Below are 22855 nucleotides of genomic sequence, written 5' to 3'. Positions count from 1 at the left end.
TCACTGCATTTTGGCTGTGTATTGGTGCTTCATTTTTAACTGCTGGTAATTGCAAAACAATTTCCATCTATGTTTTGTGTATTGATTGTTGGATCATCAGTAAGTTATTCGTACTTGAAAAATTATTGAACGTATTGAAATAATTTTTTCTAAAATTTTTTTACACAATGGCTTTTTTGGTTTAAGCGGTCAAATTTATCATATCGTTTTTATTCGTAGGAATTAAATATGTACTCTTCGGAGAAAATTTTTGAAGTTTGTGCACAGGAAATGATTTTTTTGTTTGTTACAAATTTGAAATTAAAAAACTGATTGAATATTGAAGGTTTTCTGTTCAATAGTTCACATAAACAAGTTTGAGATTATCATAAGATAAACATAAACCAACTAATTAGGACGATTAGCTCTCTGTCGACTGGCTAGGGAAAAAATTACAAGTGGCCTAAGATAGAAACTTTTATGGAACAAAAACTTCCGACTAGGGAGGGGTTCGAACCCGCGACCTCTCTGATGAGAGTGCCGGACATTACCGACGATAATTTTGTGGACTTAGGTTACTTTGTATATTATATCTTGCATACTCATTTTTCTCAGAAATTCTTCCAGAGAAATAACCTGAATATGAACGTCAATATTAATCAAAATTGAACAAAAATGGTGGAGCGGATAAATTGTATTTCGAGGGGGAAAGCTGTACATTTTTTATGAGTCAATAAAACATGAGAAAACGAGAAGAACATACCTGTGCAAACGTTGTATGCTTTAATTTCACTCTCAATGACTCCATTGAGACATGCAGTAGAAGCACCCAGGATAGACTTGGCGCTGATTGAGTGCTGGGTGCCTGGATCCAGTCCACTCACCTGGATGCTACCACTCGATGGGGGTCCTGCTGCAACCGGGCCAGAGGAGGTCCAGGCTGGCGCTGGGTTGGGTGCCACTGATGAAATGTCGAATGTCTCTATTAACCCATTCCCAACTGACACTTTGGATCCCTCGATTGTGATTGTGTCGTTCGACACTGTCGCATTTGTGATTACTGGCTCCTCTGGTTCTATAAAAAAATTATCGCTGACATGTAATTGAAATGGAGCACATTTTTTTCTGCCTTTCAAACTGTTGATCAACTTTTAGGGAATAAATTGATTTCTAAATCAAACATAGTGGGATGGTTCAAATAAAGGGTCTTTCACATTATAACCCCCACCCTCACTCACTTTAGTGGTTGTGTAACCTATACAACCCACCCCCCCCCCAAAAAAAATCATGGTAATTATACAATAAAGGGGCAATAATTTCGAGAGGGCTATAATGTTAAGACCAAGAAATATACTTAGAAAACGACGAATGACTGCAGTAGAACAAGTTAAGTCATCGTTCTGTTGATCTACAATTCAGACAAGGTTCATTAAGCGATTCGATTAAAAATACAAATGCAATATGCATTACTTCATATTAACCAAATAAAATCGATAATTTTTATTGAATGATAACTAAAAACATTTTCTGCTTATGAAAATGTTGCTAATTGCCACAAAATGGCAACCTTCAAACGTTTTTTTTCTGAAACTTACGTGTGCAAACATTTTGAATAACAGCCGTGCTCGAGCTGTTAGCACCAGTACAGCTTGTAATATGACCGTAAAAGGTCAAGTCATATTTGGTTCCAGCAGTAGGCAGTGACGTAATATTGAAATCGGCATTCAAGGTCAAAAGTCCGTCACTGTTCACACCTCCTGAAGGAGACGAAGATTCGAATAGGACTCTGTCTAGACCTGCGCCTGGTCCATTGGCTGCAAATGCTCCGGATGACCCCTGGACGAAGATAGAAGACTCTGTCACGTCGAATGACGTCACAGCAGAAACATCCGGTTCGTTCGGAACTAAAGTCCAAAATGAGACCAAGTTAAGAATTTCCTTTCTAAACTTAAAGTGATATTGTTTAAACGGTGGGGGTGATAAAGAAAACGGCGATAAACCTTGGCGGTAAGTGAACACACACATACAGAATATGCGAATTTCTGATGAAATCAACTAGAATGCTGTAAAAAATAAATGATAGAAAATGAGAAGTTTTCGACCAAGTTGTCGTTGTCCTGAATAGGGGTAAATGCAGGCCTAAAATTTAATTAAAAAAATAGAATTCACTGCAATTTGACCATACAAAATTGTAAGACTTCACAGGCAAATGGAAAGTTAAATGATTAAAAATTGTTCAAAATTATCGGAATTTCAAGAAGAGACTATAATTGCAATTTGTTATTGGTTGATCGTTAAGTTTTTGTACAAAATTGAACAGATCTGGCCCCGTTCTGTTGGTACTGACTCTCATTTTCTAGCAATCGTTTATACTTTTTCATAGGTTAACCAACAGGCCAGGTTGAAAAATTATTTGAGCGCCCTCTGTAGTTTAAACCTAATGACAAAGCTGCGATTATTTTTAAAGAAATTTTCAAATTTTTATCACATATATCTCTCCTACATGGGGTAATTTACACATTTTAAATTTAATCTCCGAGAAATGGCTATAAAAATAACCCAAATTGCTAATCTAAGCAGAGCTCGGAGGTCCCCAAAGTTAGGAGCTCTCTGCGACCACTTAGTTGCGGCAAGGCACCCCTATTCTACAGCTGAATATACCGCCGTTTTCCAAAATTGTCTGTCAGAAGACTCTGATGAAAAATTGGATAAGAAGAGAACTTTTTACTTGAAAAATACTATACCACTTAAGAATTTGATAAGTAACCTAAATTTTTTGAAAAACAAATATAGCATTTTTTAATGCTGTGTTTCTAATATTTCAATAAACTCAATTTTTTGAAAGAGTAAAGCACAAATTGCATTAATTAGAACAAAGAGTGGTACCCCTTAATGTGGTATTTATTCTCTGTAACCCGTATTTGCCGAAGTTGCTGAAAACCCTGGCAGTTCTCCTCAATAACGCATTAGAAAACAAATTAATCAACATTTTTGTTTATAATTGACAAGTAACAGAAAAAATAAATATAGATATTCCCAATATGTAATGATGATCTGTAAGGTCTCGTCCGTTTAATCGAAATCAGATATTCTTAAAGAAGTGAAGAAACACTTTCGGAAAAAATTTCATTGCCGTATTTTTACAATTTAATGAAATGTCTTTGCTGAGTTTTATAATTTTCAGATAATTTGGTGCGAAAGAGGCACTATCAGCCAAATTTTGAAACTAATTGCTAATAGTAGAGAAAATATTTATTCATAATGTACGTTTTCAAAAATGTCATGGCCAGATTACTTTTTGCTGTACCTTGTCTCTCAATTGGTTATAATTTTGCTACTTTTCTAAAATAAGCAGTGTAGAGTAGAGAAAATGTGTAGTAAAAAATACCATTAAACTTTGCAAGAAAAAATTTTGGCATCTTAGCTTATAAGTGCGTGGCAAAGATTTCACGTCTTTTGTTTGAAAAAGCTGGAGCTATGAATTGAATAAAGCTCAAAGAAGGGGTTTGATGAGCTTGTTAGCTCTGTTGTCGTACTTGCTCTGTAGTATTTTTTCAGTTCTATTTTAAAACTATAGCAAAAATAATTTAAGAATAAACATTAGCAATGAATCTAAAATTCCATTCTAGACCAAGATTTTGCATAAAAGATAAGAGCTCGACCTGTGAAAAACCTTTTTCGTCCAAAAACGTTCAATTTAGTAAGTATAACCGTCTTATTCAATTCATTAAAAGCGAACTATTCAGGTTTTAAAAAGTTGTCGATGATCTAAAAATTCTTAATACTGAAAGGTGCAAAAGTTATTAAGCGCTTCGTGAAGGTATTCTCTTTCATCAACTTGAATGATCGCCTTGTGTTGAGTTCTTTCCAGGCTTAATAGACAGTGAACTGGGAATTGGGATAAGGTTCCCTAGTTAAGTTGATTATTGTTCAAAAAAATACAGAAAGACAAAAGAAAAAAGAAAAAAACTGAGTTCATTAAAAAAAATTAAATTCTTGTCTAAAATGGGTTGTGAATGACACTGGTTGAACCAAACCCATCGTGGGTTCAGGTTTGGTCAGAACATAATGTAAGATGAGCGGCGAATAGTCATGAAAAAAGTTTTTTTTTTCACCGCAAAGCGCCCACATCTTTTGGCGATGAATGCGGTGAAACCCGTGAATTTTTGTAAGATTTGCCGTTTTTAGCGTTGAATTTTTTTAAGATTTGCCGTTTTTAGCGTTAAGTTTTTGTAAGATTTGCGGTTTTTAGCGGTGAATTTTTTTAAGATTTGTGGTTTTTTGCTGTAAAATTTTTATCTTCACCGCATTCCCTTGATTTCTTAGGAAAAAAACTGCCGTACACGGGTTCGAACCTCACACCTCATCCTGCATGTCAACAACTTCTTATTCCACTGCTCCATCTGTCACTTAATTAAATGCTTTTTCTTGTGAATTTAAATCAGTTTCAATAAACGTTATGAAAAACAAAAGTTGAAATTTTGTAAGATTTGCATAAGCGTTGCTAAATTTTTTTCACCGCCTAAAAGTTTTATATCATCGCATTCATCGCATTCAGCGCAAATCTTACACTTTTTAATCAAATTCACCGCAAATCGTACATCTTTTAGCGATTTTTAGCAGTAACACCTCGACCCGGGATTAAATAATAATCTTCAACAACTAATTTTTCCGACAAGAACGGTTCGGGTCAGCTCCACGCACTTGCAAAAATTCGATCATTTAATAACTTCAATACATTAGTTAAACAGTAGATGTAATGAGTTTTTGAAGTAAAACAAAGCTCAATATTTTTTCTGAATTCCAAGTTTTTGGAACTGACTGTCCCCCTTTCCCCTGTCCCCCTTGTGTCGAATTTATCACCTCCCGCCGAAAAAGACGGCACAAGAGTACGGGAGGGGGGGGGGTAGGGTGATGCGTGGGTGAAGTACATTTTTCAATATGATTGAAATCAAGTGGGTTTCTCACGTGTGCATATGGTGATGGTTGTGGGTTCACTGTTGACAGTTCCAGCAGTGCACGTTATGGATCCCCCGTTGCCAATTTGGGTCACCACTTCAATTGTGTATTCTAATCCACTTGTCAAACCAGAGATCTCCAGATCCTGAAAATGCCAGTGCTTTCATTGTTATAAAGTTTCTTCAGTTTTACTTTCCGAATTCAATTTTAAATTTCAAAATTACCAGAGGTGGATGTTCTGATCATTTTCAGCAACGAATGTACGAAAAGAGCGGAGTGAGACGAATGAATAATTTTTAATGATAATTTCATTACCCAAATTATTCTATTATTTAATGGAAGCCTGGACTGTGTACAATATTATGAAAAAAGCAACAAAAACGTGGCGTCAAAGAAAAGGTACTCGTTAGCATATATTCATATCCAAACCATTCCCAGTTCAAAAGCAGCTAAAGTCGCTTTTTATTTTGAGTTTTCAAATAAAAAGTATCAAGGAAATTAAAAATCAACAAAAGAAGATAAGTTTAACAAAATAAGTAAAATTGTTCGAAAAAAGTGGTCGCGCAATAAACAACATCTACTATAATCTAAAACCATTGAGCAAAGACAAAAAATGCTACATTAGAGGGTCGACGACGTCCGAAAATTTTCAAACTGAAACCTATTATACTACTGACAGAACGGAAGGTCAAAATTTCCTGAAACTAAATTTTTATAACTATTTTCAGGAACTATCAATCTCAATAAATTGTCAGTTGAAAACAAAAACAATATAAGAGATTCAATAATTTTAAGCCGCAAGGCAGATGAGACCACTGATAAATGATACTATATTAAAAGTCAACAAAAAGTCAACAACACAATTTAGATTTAAAACGTCTAAAAAGTTTTTCTCACTGAAATAATTGATGCATGCTCAACAAACTTATCGAATAATTTACCAGGCAAAACTTACCCTTATAAAACTTACTGTTAAAATAGAGAAACTGGAAAAGTGACAAAAACCGCCGGGAATACGAAGAGAACCAAATTAATCCAGGTTATAAAGTCGCTAAAGTAAATGATCGCTCAGCTTAAAAAAATAGGTGTGTGATGAAAAAATTAATCGCATTTACCATGCTCCGTAATGATATCTGTCATTTTTGAAAATTGAAATTTGTTTAGACAAAGAAAAACAAACAAATTAGAGGTCAATAATTAGAAAAACAAATAGGGGCAAAACTGAAATTTCATCAACGGTTTAAAATTTAAAATTAAAACAAATAAATCTTCAAATATCAAGTCAAATTCTTGAATGGTGGTTTAAGGTTTCTAAAACCATTGAGGGCTGTAAATTTTAAGACTAAAAAATAACATTACACGAAGGACAACACGTAAAGCGTAAACTTAAAAAACTTGTCGACACACCTGGTGTCAAAGTCATAAAAACTGTTAGGAATTAAAAACAAACTATAAATACGTTCTCCTTAGCAAAAAACTTTCAATAAAATTACAAATTCAGCTACAATTACTGATAATATACATATTATTAAACAGTAAAAACCAAAACTAAAAAAAACAAAAAGCTGCTCACTGATTGAGTTCAAACGTTGTTTGTACTTTTGCCAAAAAAAAACATTTACCAAATGTTTCAGAGGAACCGAAAACAAAATAGATCAGAAATTGTGACGCAAGAAAAAAAATCTCTGTAAAAAATGATAATTGTTCAAACACCATTAGCTCGCTTCGTTTGATAAAGTGTTTGAAAAAATTACTTTTCCAAAAAACTCAGTCCTCGGTTGAGGTTCCATTAACTGTGAAAGGTGAGCATCTTGAACCAGACAGCTTAAAAAATATTTCAGTATCGTAGACCGCCAGAAGGAGATTTTAAAAATGTCCCTTCTGCTTCAGCGCTGTCAAAATTACACGGTAGCTCCAAAAACTAAAAAAAATCAAAAGTTAAAAAAAAGCTCAATAGTTAGGCCTGGAAATGAACAAAATTGCGCTAAATTGATTGAAATTAGTTAAAAAAATATTTTTGAAAAGCTGTTGCAAATTAATTTGAAAGCTAGTTTAGATCCATTTGGTCATCATATTATTTTTTTAAGACTGTTTAAACAGGTTTGAGGTCAGTGCTCTTGACAATTTACAAAAAATCAATGTTATTGAGCACATTTCATTTCATTTCAGCGAACAAAACGAAGTTTGAGTAACAAAATTGTCAAGAAAGTGAACAATTAATGTAAAAAACCACCCGATTTTTACATAACAACTTAAACTTGCTGAGAAAAAAACAAAAAAAATATTTTTCAGTTAAATATTTTGTTCTTTGCTGGCTTTTTAAGTATATCACTCTCAACCCTACGATAATTATACAGACTTGTCAAAAATTGGTGAATTAAAAAACCAAAAGTCATTTGTTATATAGTTCCTCCCTCAACTGAGTCACTCGAAGAAAGCGCCTTATTTATATTGTAAACGGAGAAAGAAAAAAATGTTTTTTTTTCCAAATCATTTCAGAAAATTCTTTAATACATCATGCGAGCATCGTTATCGTTATAAAACTCGTTAAGATCCTTTTGTTTAGTTAAAGTTCTGATAGCATGATTTTTGAGAGTAGATCTTAAGTTACTGAATCGCATTCAACTATATCTCAAACTCTAAACACAATTACTTTTTTCCTTTTTTTAAGGATCTATCCGGATTGATTTTTTTTATTCCATAAAAATACCATACATGAATTGATGCCGTCCCTAATTGATTTCTTAGTACGATCCTAGTCCGAAACCGAAGAAACCCTATATGAACTTTTATGATTGCCAACAGTTAATACCTCTTTTGTTTCATCTTAAGTTATTCGATAAGGTATCACTTATATGATTCCCGACATCAATCTGTGATCCACAAGAGGCACTGAAATGCAATATTTGTTGGAAATTTGGTTGCTAAATGAAATAAGAAATCTATCAATGTGACTTAAGTTTTCATGTTCTCTGAGGCCAGATTATACCTATAATTGTTCATTTATTAGAAACTCCTTAAAAAAATCCGCATCTAACGTTCAAATCATTTTCTAGATAAGTATGAAATCTAAAGTTATGGTTCCTGTATGAGTTCCAAGAAATCATATATGATCTTTGTCAGAGTGCTAAGAAATCGTACAAATAATATATGACCTAGTATGATTACTAAGAATCATATAAGACCACGTGAAAGTTTCAGGCGCAAAAAAGTGGCCGTAGTCACCAAAAAACAATGCTGCTCATAAAAAAGAGCAGTCTGAAATGTGTGGAATAATAAGAAAAAAGACAGCTGAGAACAAGCCGCAGTAGCCTAATGATGTTCCGCTGCGATTACGCAGGAACCAAAATTATTATTATTAAATCAAAGAAAATTGTATGATCGATGACCTGGGTGCTCGTTTCACTGTGAATAAGTGAAATTTTGGATAGGCACACCTGTGAAGTTGTGAATGAACCAAGAGTGGGCTGGCTAAACGTCGGACTGGAATCGGGCGAGATGCTTATGACTGTGAACTTTTCGAAAGGAGTGTTGCCTGGGGTGCTCACTCCGGCACCTTTGATTACAATCGTCTGGTTTGTAGATTCATACTGGGTCACTTGAGGGGCATCGGGTTCTATAACAAATGATAACTTTTGCAAACTGTTAAAATAAATTATCCGGTCTAAAAATTATCCGGTCTGAAATAAATTATCAGTCTAAACCTCGTTCGTATATTATAACAGAAATTTTCTTGTGAAAAAGTACGTATGATACTCTTTTACCTGAATTTTTTTTCAAAATTTATGTATATTTGAGATGACTTTGTCGGGGATTCATTTCTGGGTTTTTGAGTGACTTAGGCAAAAATTGTACCCAGGCGATAAAGTTTAAATTTATATCGAAATTGCCACGGCCATGCCTCAGCGGCACTTGATATGAAACTATCACAACCAAACTTGAGATTTATAACTAACTTGTGCAAATATTACTGACAGTCGTTTCTGTACTGTTGAAAGTCAAAGTGCAAATTGACGACAACTGATTTATGAAGCTCAAAGTGTAACTAGTTCCAGCTGAAAGTCCGGTTATGGTCATGTTAACATTCGGGTCTGTCACCGGAGTTGCACTTACGACCCCGGATACGTCCGGCGAGAGGGAGGTCAGTATGTACTGGCCCATGATTCCGGTGGTAGCGGCGACATTGTTGATTTCAGACGCGACCACAATCGAGTTGTTGGATATGCCGTAAATGTCGGTTGGGGGTGATCCGGCAAAGTTTGGCGTGTCAGGAACTAAACTTATATGTCGATCAGAAAAAAGAATTTGGCGGGATTCTTAAGTATTTATTATTCATCGGCAATTTTGAAGATATTTCCTCAGTAATTTTTGTTGTGTAAGATCTGATAAGATATATTATGAACCATAGGTACCATAGTTGGATTATGTGTCAGATCTTACTCGATAAGCGTCTATCTTGTGTCTACTTTCAAAAAAAGCGACTGCGATTTACAAACCAATTAAACGGATCAGATATTGGTAAGTATTATCCACTGTTCAAAGTATTAAGACACAAAAGTTGAAGAAATGCAGCTATAAAAGTGACTAAATTTACTAAAAAGTTTATTCGAGCCTTGTAAGCGGCAATAAACTCGAAATAACAAAACGGAAAACGGGAAATCTTTATTCAACAATTATGAATCGAATAAGATTCAAGAAACGGCTTTTTATGCCAACTATAGCTTGTGTATATAACGCACGACACATACAACAAAGTTCGGCACCAGTAAACGCCTGTACTGAATTAAAAGTTCTGTCTTAAGTGAACTTTATTTAAGGCTCTTACAACGTCAAATACAGGCGACGCTTGATCTGATAAATCTTGATCAGAGTGGTTTTTTTTCCAAAACTAAGAACTAAGAGCTAAGAATTAGGTTTAAGGACGGAATAACATAAACTCAGGAGAGTTTCAAATGTTTTCAATTTTAGCGCTAATTACGTATTAAAAATACAAATTGCATATTTGGTTTAGGCATATAATGTATCTTATGAGCTGTCATATTTGAAAAAAGTCTCAATGATTTATTAGAAATATTAATCAAGTCATTATTTGGACTAACTCACGTTTCTGCACATTTCTGCTGTATATACGAAAAAAAAACGACAAAAAAGCGATCAAAAAACGTTGGTTTTTTCCAAAATAAACGACGTAAGAAACGAAAAAAGCGACAAAAAAACTGTCATTTCTTACACGTAAAAGACGACGAAAACGACGAAAACGAAGAGAACGACGAAAAAACGCCAATAACGGCGATTTCTTACAGTAATATTGTCGTCTTTTCTTCGTTGGCCTTAACACGGGTAATCAAAATAAAATGTTCCCACATTTCCGCAGTTCTCAAAATAAGAGATCCACTAACATTTTAGAAAGCTAAGATTAGCAACAGAGAGTAGAAACAAAAATAATCACTGGTTATGAAGCTTTCCTAAATTTTAGCTTGCGCGGAGATTAATGACGGATGTTTTTAATTTTGAGGCAATTTAGTGAAATTTTGGTTCTTTCCGCACCAGCTTACAATAATAATATTAAATCTTCTTAAAGAAAAACAGCAACTCGTGTGAAAAAAAAATGTTCATTCAAAGCAGATGTTTCGTCTCCTAATGCGTAAATAACTTGACGACTTTAAAAAAGATTTATATTACAATTTTACCAAAACATTAGAATTTTCGAATTGCTGGTTACTGTTACAAGCAATAAGAAAGCTTCAGCAGAGATTACAGTTATTTTCTTTCTTAGTGAGATAAACAAATCATTTGTAGCTTATTACCAAATCTTAAATCCAAGAAAGCAGAATTATGAGATATTAAAGTAGATAATAGCAATCGCTGGTTGAATTAATTGCGCTGGTTTGATTTTAACAATTTTCTTGCATGTCCGAAGCCAAAGTTCACCTCGCACGATTCTGCAAAAAAGTCAGTTTTTGGACCAAGATTAAGTTTTTTTCGACTCAGAATCTCAGCAAGTTAAACTATTTATCCCAAACCCAAAGTCTTATTTCTTTTTTTCATTTAATCTGAAGAAATTTCAAAACATACGTGTGCAAGCTGTTAAATTGTTTGTTATTCTGACCAAATCGGCAGCTTTTGTTAATCCACAATCAGTAACGCTTCCCAATTCCAAAATTATTCGGAACTTGTACTCTGTCCCCCCAATCAGACCAGTGACGTTAGCCGGAGGAGCCGAAAACGCGGTGGTGTTGCCCGCGTTCGCAGCGGGTGATAAAATTTGTACTACAAAAGTGTCGAAAGTGGTAGCCGAAATGCTGATAATTGTGAAATATGTCGGGTATTCTAAAACCGCCCAGTTCGTACTCGGATATGATGGATCTGTAAACAAATAAACAAATATCAGGCTTGATAATTTTTCACGCCTCCGCAGAGCCGGTGCTGCATGTAAATTTGTCCGCCCCCTCTGTGTAGGTGTAAGCCATTTTGTAATCTTAATACATGGCGAGATAACTTGAAGATTATCAAAACTAATAATGTAAAAACACGAGTTTAATGTTAATAAGAGTTTATTATAGGTATAAAATATTCAACGCCAAAATTGATTTTTTTTTTCATTTTTAATTATAACATGTAAAATTAACCAATTTCGCGGATTTGGTTTCCAAAATATCTGAAATCCGCCTACAGGCCCCAAAAAAGTGACTTTTCGGGCCAGTATGATCCGGAGGAGTGGGTAAGTAAAAATGAATTTCCGAATTATGTTCGTACTGGCTCTGCGGAAAGTTGTTCTCGAAAACGTGATAACAACTATTAAAAAAACTACAGCTTCAATTAATATTCACTTGACAATTGCCATTTGAATTAATATATTTAGACTATCTACGGAAAAGATTGATAGAAGATAAGATAAAAAAATAAGCAAAATTTTTTAAAAAAATCTGCTCCGATTTAAATTGACAACAGTCGTATTTGTTAATTGATCGATTTCTTCATAAAATATTGGAATTTCTGACAGCTTCTAAATTTGATCTTGATTTAGTCGTTTACTGAAGATACCTTAAAAGAAGAAATATTTTTTTACTAGCGGGTTTAATTTTAAAAAAAATTTACATAAGCAATATAAATCTGTTTCAGCCGCCCATTTAGTTGACATATAAATTTTAAGCCCGATAAGCGCCCAAGTTAGTTATACATAGTAGCGCGCTATATAAAAACACAAAATCTGTAATTAGGAGTGGGGATAAAAAAAACTGGGGGCGAAACAGAATAGATGAATCGATCCGATATAATTGTCAGTTCTTAAAGTTTCCAGTTAAATATGATGAAATCATTAACGTTAGTAACGTCAAAACTTTCACTACTGTCTATATAACAGTCAATAGTTATATAGAAAAAATTCTGCTCTTTCCCATTATAAATTTGCAAAGAAATTACAGCGTGGTTTGCTGTTGAATTATCGGGGTGTTCTGATATACCCCCCGTATAACGTATAGCCAGCCCCCTCCCCCATTCCCTCCCCTCCCCTCCCCTCACCCCCTATTGGTTTTTGGTTTCAATGTCTTCAAAAGCAGTAATATCACTCGACAATAATTCCTAGCTCCAAATTAGCAAATTTACTCACATTGAATCACAGTTGTGTTAATTAAGCATCGGAATTAAGTATGATCTAATCAGTTTTTCGTAACCGCAACTTAGTAGGCATATCTTTTACGCCCAACAGCACTCCCGCTGCCTCTTTTTTTAAAAAAATAACAAGGTGTTTAACACACAACTTTTCTAAAGGGGGTTCAAAACTTGGATTATGAAAAACATTGGGACCGCAACAGAATAGATAGATCCAAGAACCGTTACAGTTTTGAAGCATTATCTGTAATTTAAGTTTAATAGTTAACACACTAAGTTAGCCACAAACATTTTCTAAAACAGCATTTTAAAAATGCTTCGAGAACAATGCTTTTCAATTTTGAATAATCTTTCTTGGCAAAAAATTTTGATCTTGAGACCATTTCCATCTAATGATGTTGAAGCAACATCTTATGATTGAAAACAGAGGCTGCCCTGGTAACAAGACTGTCAAGTCAGCAGATCAAAAGACATTTAATTGAAAGCAAGAAAACAAAACAGTAAATTAAAGCTGATATTATCTACAAAAAAATCCATTTTTAAATTTCATTATTTTGCAATTAATTCGACTTAAACGATGGGGCATGGTAATTTGCCGTTTTTCAAAGCTTTAATACTTTGGTTCCTTAAAAAGTTATTTTTCGCTTTTTTATGAAAAATTATTCTACCTCTATGTCTGATCTACTGAAATGTAAAAGAGCATTAGTTTTCGTCAAAACACTAAATCAGAGATGCCTCCAAACTAGTAGTTTCTATTTAATGAGAATAATCCCACAAATAGAGGGCCGGCCAATGAGAACTGCCATTATTAAGACTACGAGACAAAGATACGATTTAAAGATTACATACCAACAAAAATACCAGTCAAAACAGATTAAAATAAAACATAAACTAACTAAATTATCTCTACAACACTCGAAAAGAAAAACGTGGAACCAGTCTCTAATGACACTCGGTAACAAGTAAACAAAAGGAACAAAAAGGGCAAAGTAAAAAAATACGTTTTTGATAACAAAGAGTATTAATTAATAAAAATCATTCTATATCAATTGACATCTTTAAATAGGTTAATGTTTATTCATACTTCATATCTGATCTACTGAAAAATAAAAGTGTATTAATTAAAACTAAACTAGAGATGCCTCCAAACTAGTAGTTTCTATAGCACAAAAATATAAAAAAAGATACCAAACTAAAGTGTTTTTCAGTTTTCTCATAAGAAAAAAGACAAAAAGTTACCAGGGCCATTTTTGTTAAAAAAGTGACTTGAGGTTCCATGTGACTAAAAAATTTACAAAGAAATACACAGACATAATCAATATAAAAATTTGATGGTTTGAGAAAAAGATTGTTAATATGCTTTTTTGATTCATAAATGATAATGTTCAAAACTAATCATGCTTTCTTGAATGATCAATGCACGGTTCTTGAATTCTTTTTAATGATCCGTATATGAGTACCAGAAAAACAGATTGAATACTGGTTTTATTTCCAAAAATTGACATTCTTTCTTTGACAAATACAACCAGTATTACTATTTTTTGACGCATAAAAAATTCCCCATCTGCGGAACATGAAAAACATAACGCAATATAATTTAATGACCACAGGGTTTTGGTAAGTGCTTTTGCACATGGTTTTCCGACCACGCGAGAAAGAAAACTTTTAAAAACTGAAAAACTCAAATATTGTTCAAAAAAAGTGGGCTAAAGATGATTATTTCATGCCATTTTGGACGAAAAAAATTGCCGAATTTCAAAAAGTTTAGCACATAATTCAGCCAAAAAATTGGATCAAATAGTTTAGCAACACTTTTCTACCTTTAGAGGAGAAAAATTTACAGAAGATCTGAACAACAATCGTGAACGTTTCTTATCATTGAAGTCAATTTGTGGTAAACCTGTCAAAAACGTTCCTCCAGGAGATCTCAGAACATCATTTAATTTCGACAGCCTCCTACAAGTATATTTTTGAAAACTTGACGCATCACAAATTTCAATTGATCTAAGAGTAGTAAGAGAAGTACTTAGACGCTATTGCAGATAATTTTCTGTACGCAATTAATATACTTTGGTTCACAAATGAATTTTTTTTAATAATTCAGATTAACATATATCCCTGAATGTTTATAAGGCATTTTGTAAGATCAAAAAATTGGCTGTTTAACTTTGTAGTATTTTAAACAAATTTTACCTAAAAGGCGGTTCCACCTAAAAGGCGCTTTGACCTAAAAAGCGGCGGTTTGAACTAAAAGTGGTTTGACCTGGAACCGGCATTTTAATTGTCGATATTGTCTTCTCTTTTAAGTTTTTCTGTGCAAGCGTTCTAAAAAATGACGGCATTTCGTTTCGCTTTGTTCTTTATTTGCACAATTAGGCTTTACCATTTTGCCTTTGAATGTAAAATGAGCTTTCTTTATCAAAGTTAGGGTCAAAGTGATTATTGTTATTGTTACAATTGGGTATATTGGCATTGGGTATTTTGACATTGGATAGATTGGCAATGGGTATATTGTCAAATAATCATTTTTTAAGAATCCTATTCTTAAGAATCCTTATTTTGTATATTTTGCTCAATTGTGTTTTTCAGAACAAAATATAGGAATTCAAAAGCTTGCAAATTTTACCTTTAGCAATCTCCTGTGAAAAAAAAGTCCCTAGGACCCTTCTCTGCCCTCTGAAGTGCCTAAATTTTGGCTTCTTTCGGTTTTCGACACTATAAGCTTTAAAAAGACACCTTATTTTTTCGAATTCAAAACTTACTAGGGACATGCAAATTAATTGCACAAGTTGAATCCAGACAAGATGTTTTTCTATCGACTAACACTATGATACCTGTACAAAATGCATTAATATTTTACAAACACACTTATCCGACGCTTAAAAAGCTGGCTAGTCATTTTTTGCCCAGATTGACATCTTGCAAGATTCGTACAAATTTCTTGCAAGAATATTACAAAATTCGAATCCGCCCATAACTAGGGTATTATATCAGTCACAAAAATTAATTTTCAGTGTTTTTTTTGACTGTGTAAGAGATAAAAAAGCTTTTCTAATATAGTTTCACATGTGTTAAAAGAAAGTGGTTAAAAAGCGAATAATTTCACATGAAGCATATACGTACCCTCGGGAGCTGTAAATAGTTTTCAAACACAAATGGTGAGTTTTCGAGCACAAACCTTTCGAAATCAAATAAATTATCGTGGACCACGTTATCTAAAACACTAAAACATTGCAGGGATGACGTCATTTAATTGCGTGGGGTTATAAGAAGTTATAAGGATCTGAGTGAGGGATCTATTTTTTAGATCCAAAGTTATAAGTGAGTTCAAAATTTCTAAAAAAGGGGGTGTTAATTTGTGCAGTATTGTGCATTTCGTGCAGTGTACCTGTCGGCATTTTGACAGTTCCCTATTTTGTGCAAGGCAACACATATTTGGAACGTTCTTTTTTGCAACAAATCCTAAAATTCTCAAAAACAAGATACTTGGATGTTCATTTCTCTAATAATAATAGCCAGGAATTTACTTGACCTGGCTATGCATAAAAAGGAAGACTTACTGGTACAGACATTATAGTACTTGATATCACTTTTGATTTCTCCGTTGAGGCAATTTGCACCTCCAGTTGTGAGAACTGATCTCACTCCAATTGTGTACTGGCTGCCATTTGTCAGTCCGCTCACTTGGATAGTGTCACTCGAAGCGGGACCTGAAACAAAGAGCACCCGTCTCTTTTGAGAAGTGGATTAAAGAAGACAGATTTCGATTTTAAAAGGATCCACAGCCGTAGGGTGTCGATGGTGGCTGAAAAAACCCGGTCGGGTACACTCGTCGACAAAAGTGAACAGTCAAAATGCAATTTCGGGATCTTTTCCTATATGCCCCCCCACCCTTCAATACGCATTACAGGCGTCTACCAGAGTCTGATCAGAAGTTGTTTCGGTCTGGGGTCTGTCAGAACTTTGTTGGTTTCCGTTTGGAGCCACAATCTGTGACATTACCTGCTGCTACTGAGGGTCCCGGGACAGTAGATGGCGTTGGGGTGGCACTCACAATCTCGAAGTTGTCTATTAGTCCATTGGCAACACTCACATCTGACCCTGCAATTGTCAGTGTCGTCGTAGTCGCCGAGGCTGAGGCCACAACTGGCTGTTCAGGTTCTGAAATCAGTAGAATGTTTATGAAATTAATCCCCCCCCCCCTATTTCAATAATAATAATAACCATTATTAATTAAACTCTGAATTAACTACATACCCCTGTTGAGAGACATACCCCTGAATTATCTACATTCATACCCCTGTTGAGAGGTCCACTTATAAAAAGCCCGTGGTCATGGTCGACTTTAGGTTGACCGTTTCTAAGAGGTCGACCATGTATTTAAGGTAGGGAAATACCCCCCCCCCCCCCGTCGACTTTATGAGTCTTTTCTACTTCTTAACTAGGGTATTAGGCTCTACGAGTAAAAAGCTAGGCAAAAAACTTAGTTTTGTTCGCATAAGTTTAAAAATACAAAAAAAAATGCTCAAAGCCGTGGACAGAAATAGATTAATTTAATTTGTGTTTTGCTCACCGTTCATGTAGATTCTGTTCTGCAATCACTTATTTCAAACTCTATTTACGGATCGGGTCAAAATGGTTTCTGTGATGAAAGATTTAATCAAGTGAAAGATTGCTTCAAATTTATCTGGATTCTAGGAAATTTACACCAGCCCAAAAGTTTCCAGGCCAATGAAAAGCATTCAACAAACCGAATAAATTATTAGGAAAGAGGTTTTCAAAATCTTCATTTCTCGGGGAATAATTTTCAACTTTTAAATTTTCAAGATGTTTTTTTTTAAAAAAATCCACTTTTCTCGCTTTTTCACGTTCGCAAATTATAATGAAAGAAGAGAACAAAAAAGATGCAATAAATATGTTTTGAGGTTACAGATTTGAATAAAAAGGAAATTTTTCAAATGTGCCTAAAGGAAATAAAGCAGGTCATGTAAAACATTTGAAAAAAATTGATCAATAGAAAAAAAATCTCTTAAAAACAGGAAAATTTGATTTTTCTTGCATATTGTTCGTGCAGATTGTATATTCTCAGGTAATTGTTTAAGGAATTGAAGTTCAAATTCAATATCTATACCGTTTACAGGGAGCTAACAAGGATCTTAATGAAAACAATTTTTCAAGTTAGGGAAGCAAAGTTGGGCCCAAAATTCTTAAGAGAAATGTTTTCAGGTTTCTGTCTTTAGAAAAATGTTTTATTTTAATCCCTGCGAACAGAATGAACGAGTTCAAGCATTTGAATGACAATATTGTGCATACTGTAGCTGCAGCGGTAAAAGAGGAGAGATTATGAACAAAAATATGTTCATTTTTGATAGCATTTTGATATCAATAACAAAATACGACAAAATGAACATATTTTTTTCATATTCTCTCCTCTCTTATCGCTGAAGCTACGGTATGCATATTACTAATGTCTCTTGAGATCATATTTAGGACCAGAGCACAATGTGTTTTGAATTTTTTTACTTTCAAAACATTCGTCTCCCTATGTCAGAGTACAAAACTCATATCTAGTCATTCTTTCTGGTTTAGATGACTGCTTTTTCAGGCTGACGAAATAAACATACTTCAGTGTTCGATTATCAAGTAATTCTTTACTTATTCGAAAGCAAATCGTCCCAGGATTATTTTTTGAAACAGACTGTCAACCAAATCTGCATTTTCGTTTAATTATAATTTCTTCTTGCATGCAAATAAGAATACTGGGACAGCAGGTAGGAAATTTGGAAGCTAATTGAACTAAAAAAATTCTTGAGAGACTAAAAAGTGAGAAGTTTATGAGCTCTTAAATCGTCACTTTGTTCATTCAACTTCAAAAGTTAGTGGACATAAATTAGTGATTAATTCGTTTTTATTTTTTTTGTTTCCCAATAAGGAATTGGAATTTGATTCAAAGGTGAAATGTTGTATTTTAGAAATTTGTCTTAATATTGAAAAAATTTTTGATCATAATACACATGTCACCTTTCGGACAATTGCACAGATAAAATAATGAAAGTTGTTTTTGGATAAAAAAGAAGCACCGTCAAGTAATACTTTAAAGCCCTCAGATTTCCAAAAGAATATCTCAAACCTTTCAAAATTTGTATTAAAAAATAAAATTTCTTCTGAGTAAATATCAAAATTCTATGATCTATGTATAGAAAGCCCATTTTTCTGTTCAAATACTGAAAAATTTTACAATTAATTTACAAATATTTTCAATCATTATTATGCATTATTAACCAATTAATTTTAAATTGAAGTGGCAAATTTGTGAAAAGAATGTAACAATTGATGACTTGGTCAGGGTACACTGAGCCTAGCTTCTGTCACTTAAGTTAACTATAAAGTAGGCAACACGCATGTCAGTCATTTGAGATCCACAATTTCTAGCTTGTTCGCCCAACATTTTTTTGCTTCTTTAATTACTCTATTTGACTTCACAAGATATTTACTAAACATCACAAAAATCATTTTACCGCAAAAGCAAACCTGAAATGAACCTGAATGATTTTGCTTCTATGGAGTTCGGTCAGCTGAAGTTGCGTAAATCAGGATACACATTTAGCCTTAATTTCTCAAAAATCAGTTTTGCTAATTTTGTGGAAATCCGCTACGTTCAAAAAACGGAGTCTGGTTACCAGATCAGGTAACCAATTTGCACAAACGGAAAACCACATTATGTGCATCTATATACCATGGGTTGGTAGCTGTTTATGCACTTAATTATAATTGGATTAAATTGTCGTTTACACTTGTTGTACAAATTGAATTAGACTTTTGTGTTAAATTAAGCTTAAAAATTTAAAAGAGTATTTCAAAATTTTATGCTGAAGGATTTTAAGCAAAAAAAGTTTTAAAATTAGTTTAGTAAATTTGATGAAAAAGGAAATGAATTAAGTTCAAAAACGGAAGCTTTGTAGTCGTTATTCCGCGATTCCCAAAAATTAAAGTTTTTGCATAAATCGGTTACTAATTTCCCCTCAAAATAGCTTAGATTTTGAATTTAACTAAATTCCCCAAATTTCTTGTAAATTCCATCTATAAACATTCAGGTTGACCATAGCCTGACCAATGATGGCAGCAATGGCAATGATGGTATCACGTCAAAATTTCAGAGGCAAAATAAGTGACTATAATCACCAAAAAGAGCAAAAATGCTCATAAAAAGATCAGTCTGAAATGTAAGCTACTGTAGGCCTAATGCTGCTCCACTAAGGTTACGCAGAAACCACAATTAATTATTAATTATTAATATTATACAAAACAGATTTATTTACATTCTCGGCCTGGTAAAATTTCACCAAACTTGGTCAAAGTATACTGAATTTTGCAATTGTAATAACGCTGAATTTAAAAATGAGAAAATTTATCAAGTGGTTCAAAATTCAAATAGGAACTTGAAACGACTGCAATTATGTGCAAACCCCAGTGATTCTGGAATTTTTATCGTGTAAGATCTGACAAATTTCTGACAAAACCATCTTTCTAATAGCCTGTAAGGGGACGGATCTTCTTATCAGATTTGATAAGACGTTTCTCAGATCTTACACAACCAAAATTCCTCTTATAAGTTCTCACACGATAAAAATTCCGTCTTATCAGATCTTACACGATAAAAACTTCTTCTTATCACATCTTACACGATAAACATTCGGAAAGCTATAACTCTATACGTTCTTGAAGTATGGCATGCTCTTCAAATTGAAGACAACTCAGAGTTGCTTTCAAGCAGTAGCCGAAAATCTACAGCATGCAACACATAAGCGTCAGAGCAACAAAGAGAAAAGTATCTTATACTGTCTTTTATTATCAAACTAGGCTGAAAATTTTTTTTCAAAGACCGAAACTATCCTGGACTGCTAAATTTAGTCAAAGTACCCAGTTAACACTCACAATAAAACTGCCGCCACATGATAAAAATTCCGTCTTATTAGATCTTACACGATAAAAATTCCATCTTATCAGATCTTACACGATAAAAATTCTGGTAAGAGGAATGTTTATCTTATAAGATGTCGTATCAGATCTTACACGATAAAAATTCGTCTTAACAGAATTTTTTTCAAGTAAGTTCTGATAAGAGGAATTTTTATCGTGTAAGATCTGCTCAGATCTTACACGATAAAAATTCTTAGTCAGCATCTTATCAGATCTTACACGATAAAAATTCCACAATCACTGGGGAACGTTCTGTTTTTTTTACGCAGAGATTTATAATCAAGTAAGTATACGTAGATTTTCGTGATGGATAAAGTTATAGTTTTTTAATTTTCGTAAATTATTTGTAATATGACGGGTTGGAGCATTATTTCTGAATAAACATTGCCACTCCGATTTGTCATATTGCTATTGAACCACCAGATCATTCAGATTTTTTAACAAAACAAAAACAATTCGAGATTAAAATCAATAATTTGATAAAATTTTAAACTTACGGGTGCACAAATTAACCAAAGTTGACGTTTCACTCGAAGTAACCCCACTGCAGTCTGTGATATGTCCATAAAATGTCAAGTTATACTTCGTTCCAGAAGTCGGCAAGCCAGTGATGTTAAAATCGGCAGTTAGAGCCAGGTTTCCGTCCGAATTTGCGCCTCCGGCGGGGGAGGAGGCATCAAAGATTACGTTGTCCAGGCTCCCTGGAGATACGGCGCCAAAAGCACCCGAAGACCCTTTGATTTCAATTGTAGTTTCGGTTTGAGAGAACGTGTTAACTCCACTGACGTCGGGAGCTTGCGGTTCTAAAAATTCACTGCGAGATCTTTCAGATCACAGTATGTGTGGGTAGCCTTTTAGTTGGCAAAAGATTCAACGCAAAATCAAAGGCATTTTTGACGGGCCAAGTGGTAATTTTAGGTTGAGTTATAGTTGTGAGCAACTAACAAAATCGCATTACTTATTTTTATATCAAAAATTGGTTGTGGAAAGTCAAAAACTCAACTAGGGCGATCTCAATTAGGATCTATTCTGTTTTGCCCCCAGGCGCAAGTGCTATTTTTTTACATAGTAACGTGCTATCCAACAACATATAATTTGTAACTGGGGGGCGCGAAAAACACTGGGGGGGGGGGGGGGAGCAACAGAATAGATCCCACAATTATTTTGCTCATGATTCATTGAAACGAGAACAAACAGTTGATGATGCCTTAGTTGACGATGCCTCATTGAATGGGAGGGGAGGAGAATACTTCGTCGCCAAAGTAGATTCACCCCAAAAAGGGGAGGTGAGCAATAACTTTAGGCTTCTCAGCTTGATTGCAATGACCCGAAAAAGAAGGGGTTGAAATGAGCGTCTGTCTAGTTAACGAACTGAACTGTCAATGTTGATTTATGTAATTATCGGAAGTTGCTCAAGATATCCTAAAGATAACCAAGGCAACATTAATTCAAATTTTATTTAATGTTTTGAAAAAGAAGACCAATATAGCCCTAAATTTCACCAAAGCAAGAAATAAAAAAAATTGCAGAAATAAAAAACTAGAAGCTGCTTTCTTACTTGTGCATACGTTGCTAACCACCGTCTCAGCGCTAACTTGATCAGCGCCACAAATGTTGACAACATTCACGAATCCCAGATCATAGCTTGTTCCAGCGATAAGCCCAGATATGGTCATGTTGGCGTTTGCAGCCGCAGCTGGGGTAGCCGACACAACTCCGGGCGCGCTGGGCGAAATTGAGTTTAGTTTATAGTTTCCGGTTGTTCCGCTGACAGCCACTACATTGTTAATATCTGCCGCTACAACGATGGCATCGTGAGAAGTTGCAAAGACATCCACAGCGGGGCTACCGGTGAAATTGAGTTGGTCCGGAACTGAAATTGTTTGCTGTTTTTAGAAAGTTAAATGTTGAGTAAATTACGAAGAAAAACTAATCTAGCAAAGAAAGACGGTTTCATAATTTTGATCAGCCTAGCGCTGAATTGGACATTTTTTCAAACAGTTAATAAATAAAATCTGGCAATCCTTTGCCTTCATCAGATCTTAGGCTTTGTGAAAAGTCTTAAGCCGAGCAACAAAAAAATCCAGTTTTCTTTTTGAGAGCAACAAACTATCCAGACTTCTCGATAGCCCAAAATTTGGAAAAAGTTTCTTATGCTTTTTTAAAGTTAAATAACATTTTAATGCCGAAAATTGAGTAAAATCAGTTAACCAAGTACAATAACATTTCATTGTTATTTCGTCTCCACATTTTGTCTACAAAATTATGTTATGAAACCACAAAAAAGCGTTTATTTTCAAAATTCGTTTATTTAAAAAAGAAAGAG

At 34.2% G+C, this 22855-nt stretch overlaps 1 protein-coding gene across 5 annotated transcripts in view; it reads right to left on the bottom strand.

Moving 5' to 3' along the window:
• LOC142345599 (uncharacterized) overlaps window positions 1-22855 on the bottom strand; it is a 306540-nt gene that overhangs the window by 240654 nt on the left and 43031 nt on the right. For all 5 annotated transcript variants that reach the window (XM_075397728.1, XM_075397730.1, XM_075397731.1 and 2 more), the window contains 10 exons: window positions 22088-22402; window positions 21027-21332; window positions 16552-16710; window positions 16110-16259; window positions 11014-11304; window positions 8895-9212; window positions 8376-8554; window positions 4948-5083; window positions 1575-1883; window positions 743-1054 (listed from right to left, as the gene is read on the bottom strand). In XM_075397728.1, coding sequence (XP_075253843.1) covers window positions 743-1054; window positions 1575-1883; window positions 4948-5083; window positions 8376-8554; window positions 8895-9212; window positions 11014-11304; window positions 16110-16259; window positions 16552-16710; window positions 21027-21332; window positions 22088-22402 — 2475 coding nt within the window. The remainder of the gene's footprint in view (window positions 1-742; window positions 1055-1574; window positions 1884-4947; window positions 5084-8375; window positions 8555-8894; window positions 9213-11013; window positions 11305-16109; window positions 16260-16551; window positions 16711-21026; window positions 21333-22087; window positions 22403-22855) is intronic.

Source organism: Convolutriloba macropyga, chromosome 9 (assembly GCF_964194025.1).
Source record: "Convolutriloba macropyga chromosome 9, txConMacr16.3, whole genome shotgun sequence".
NCBI lineage: Eukaryota > Metazoa > Xenacoelomorpha > Acoela > Convolutidae > Convolutriloba > Convolutriloba macropyga.
This window is presented reverse-complemented; position numbering and strand designations above follow the sequence as displayed.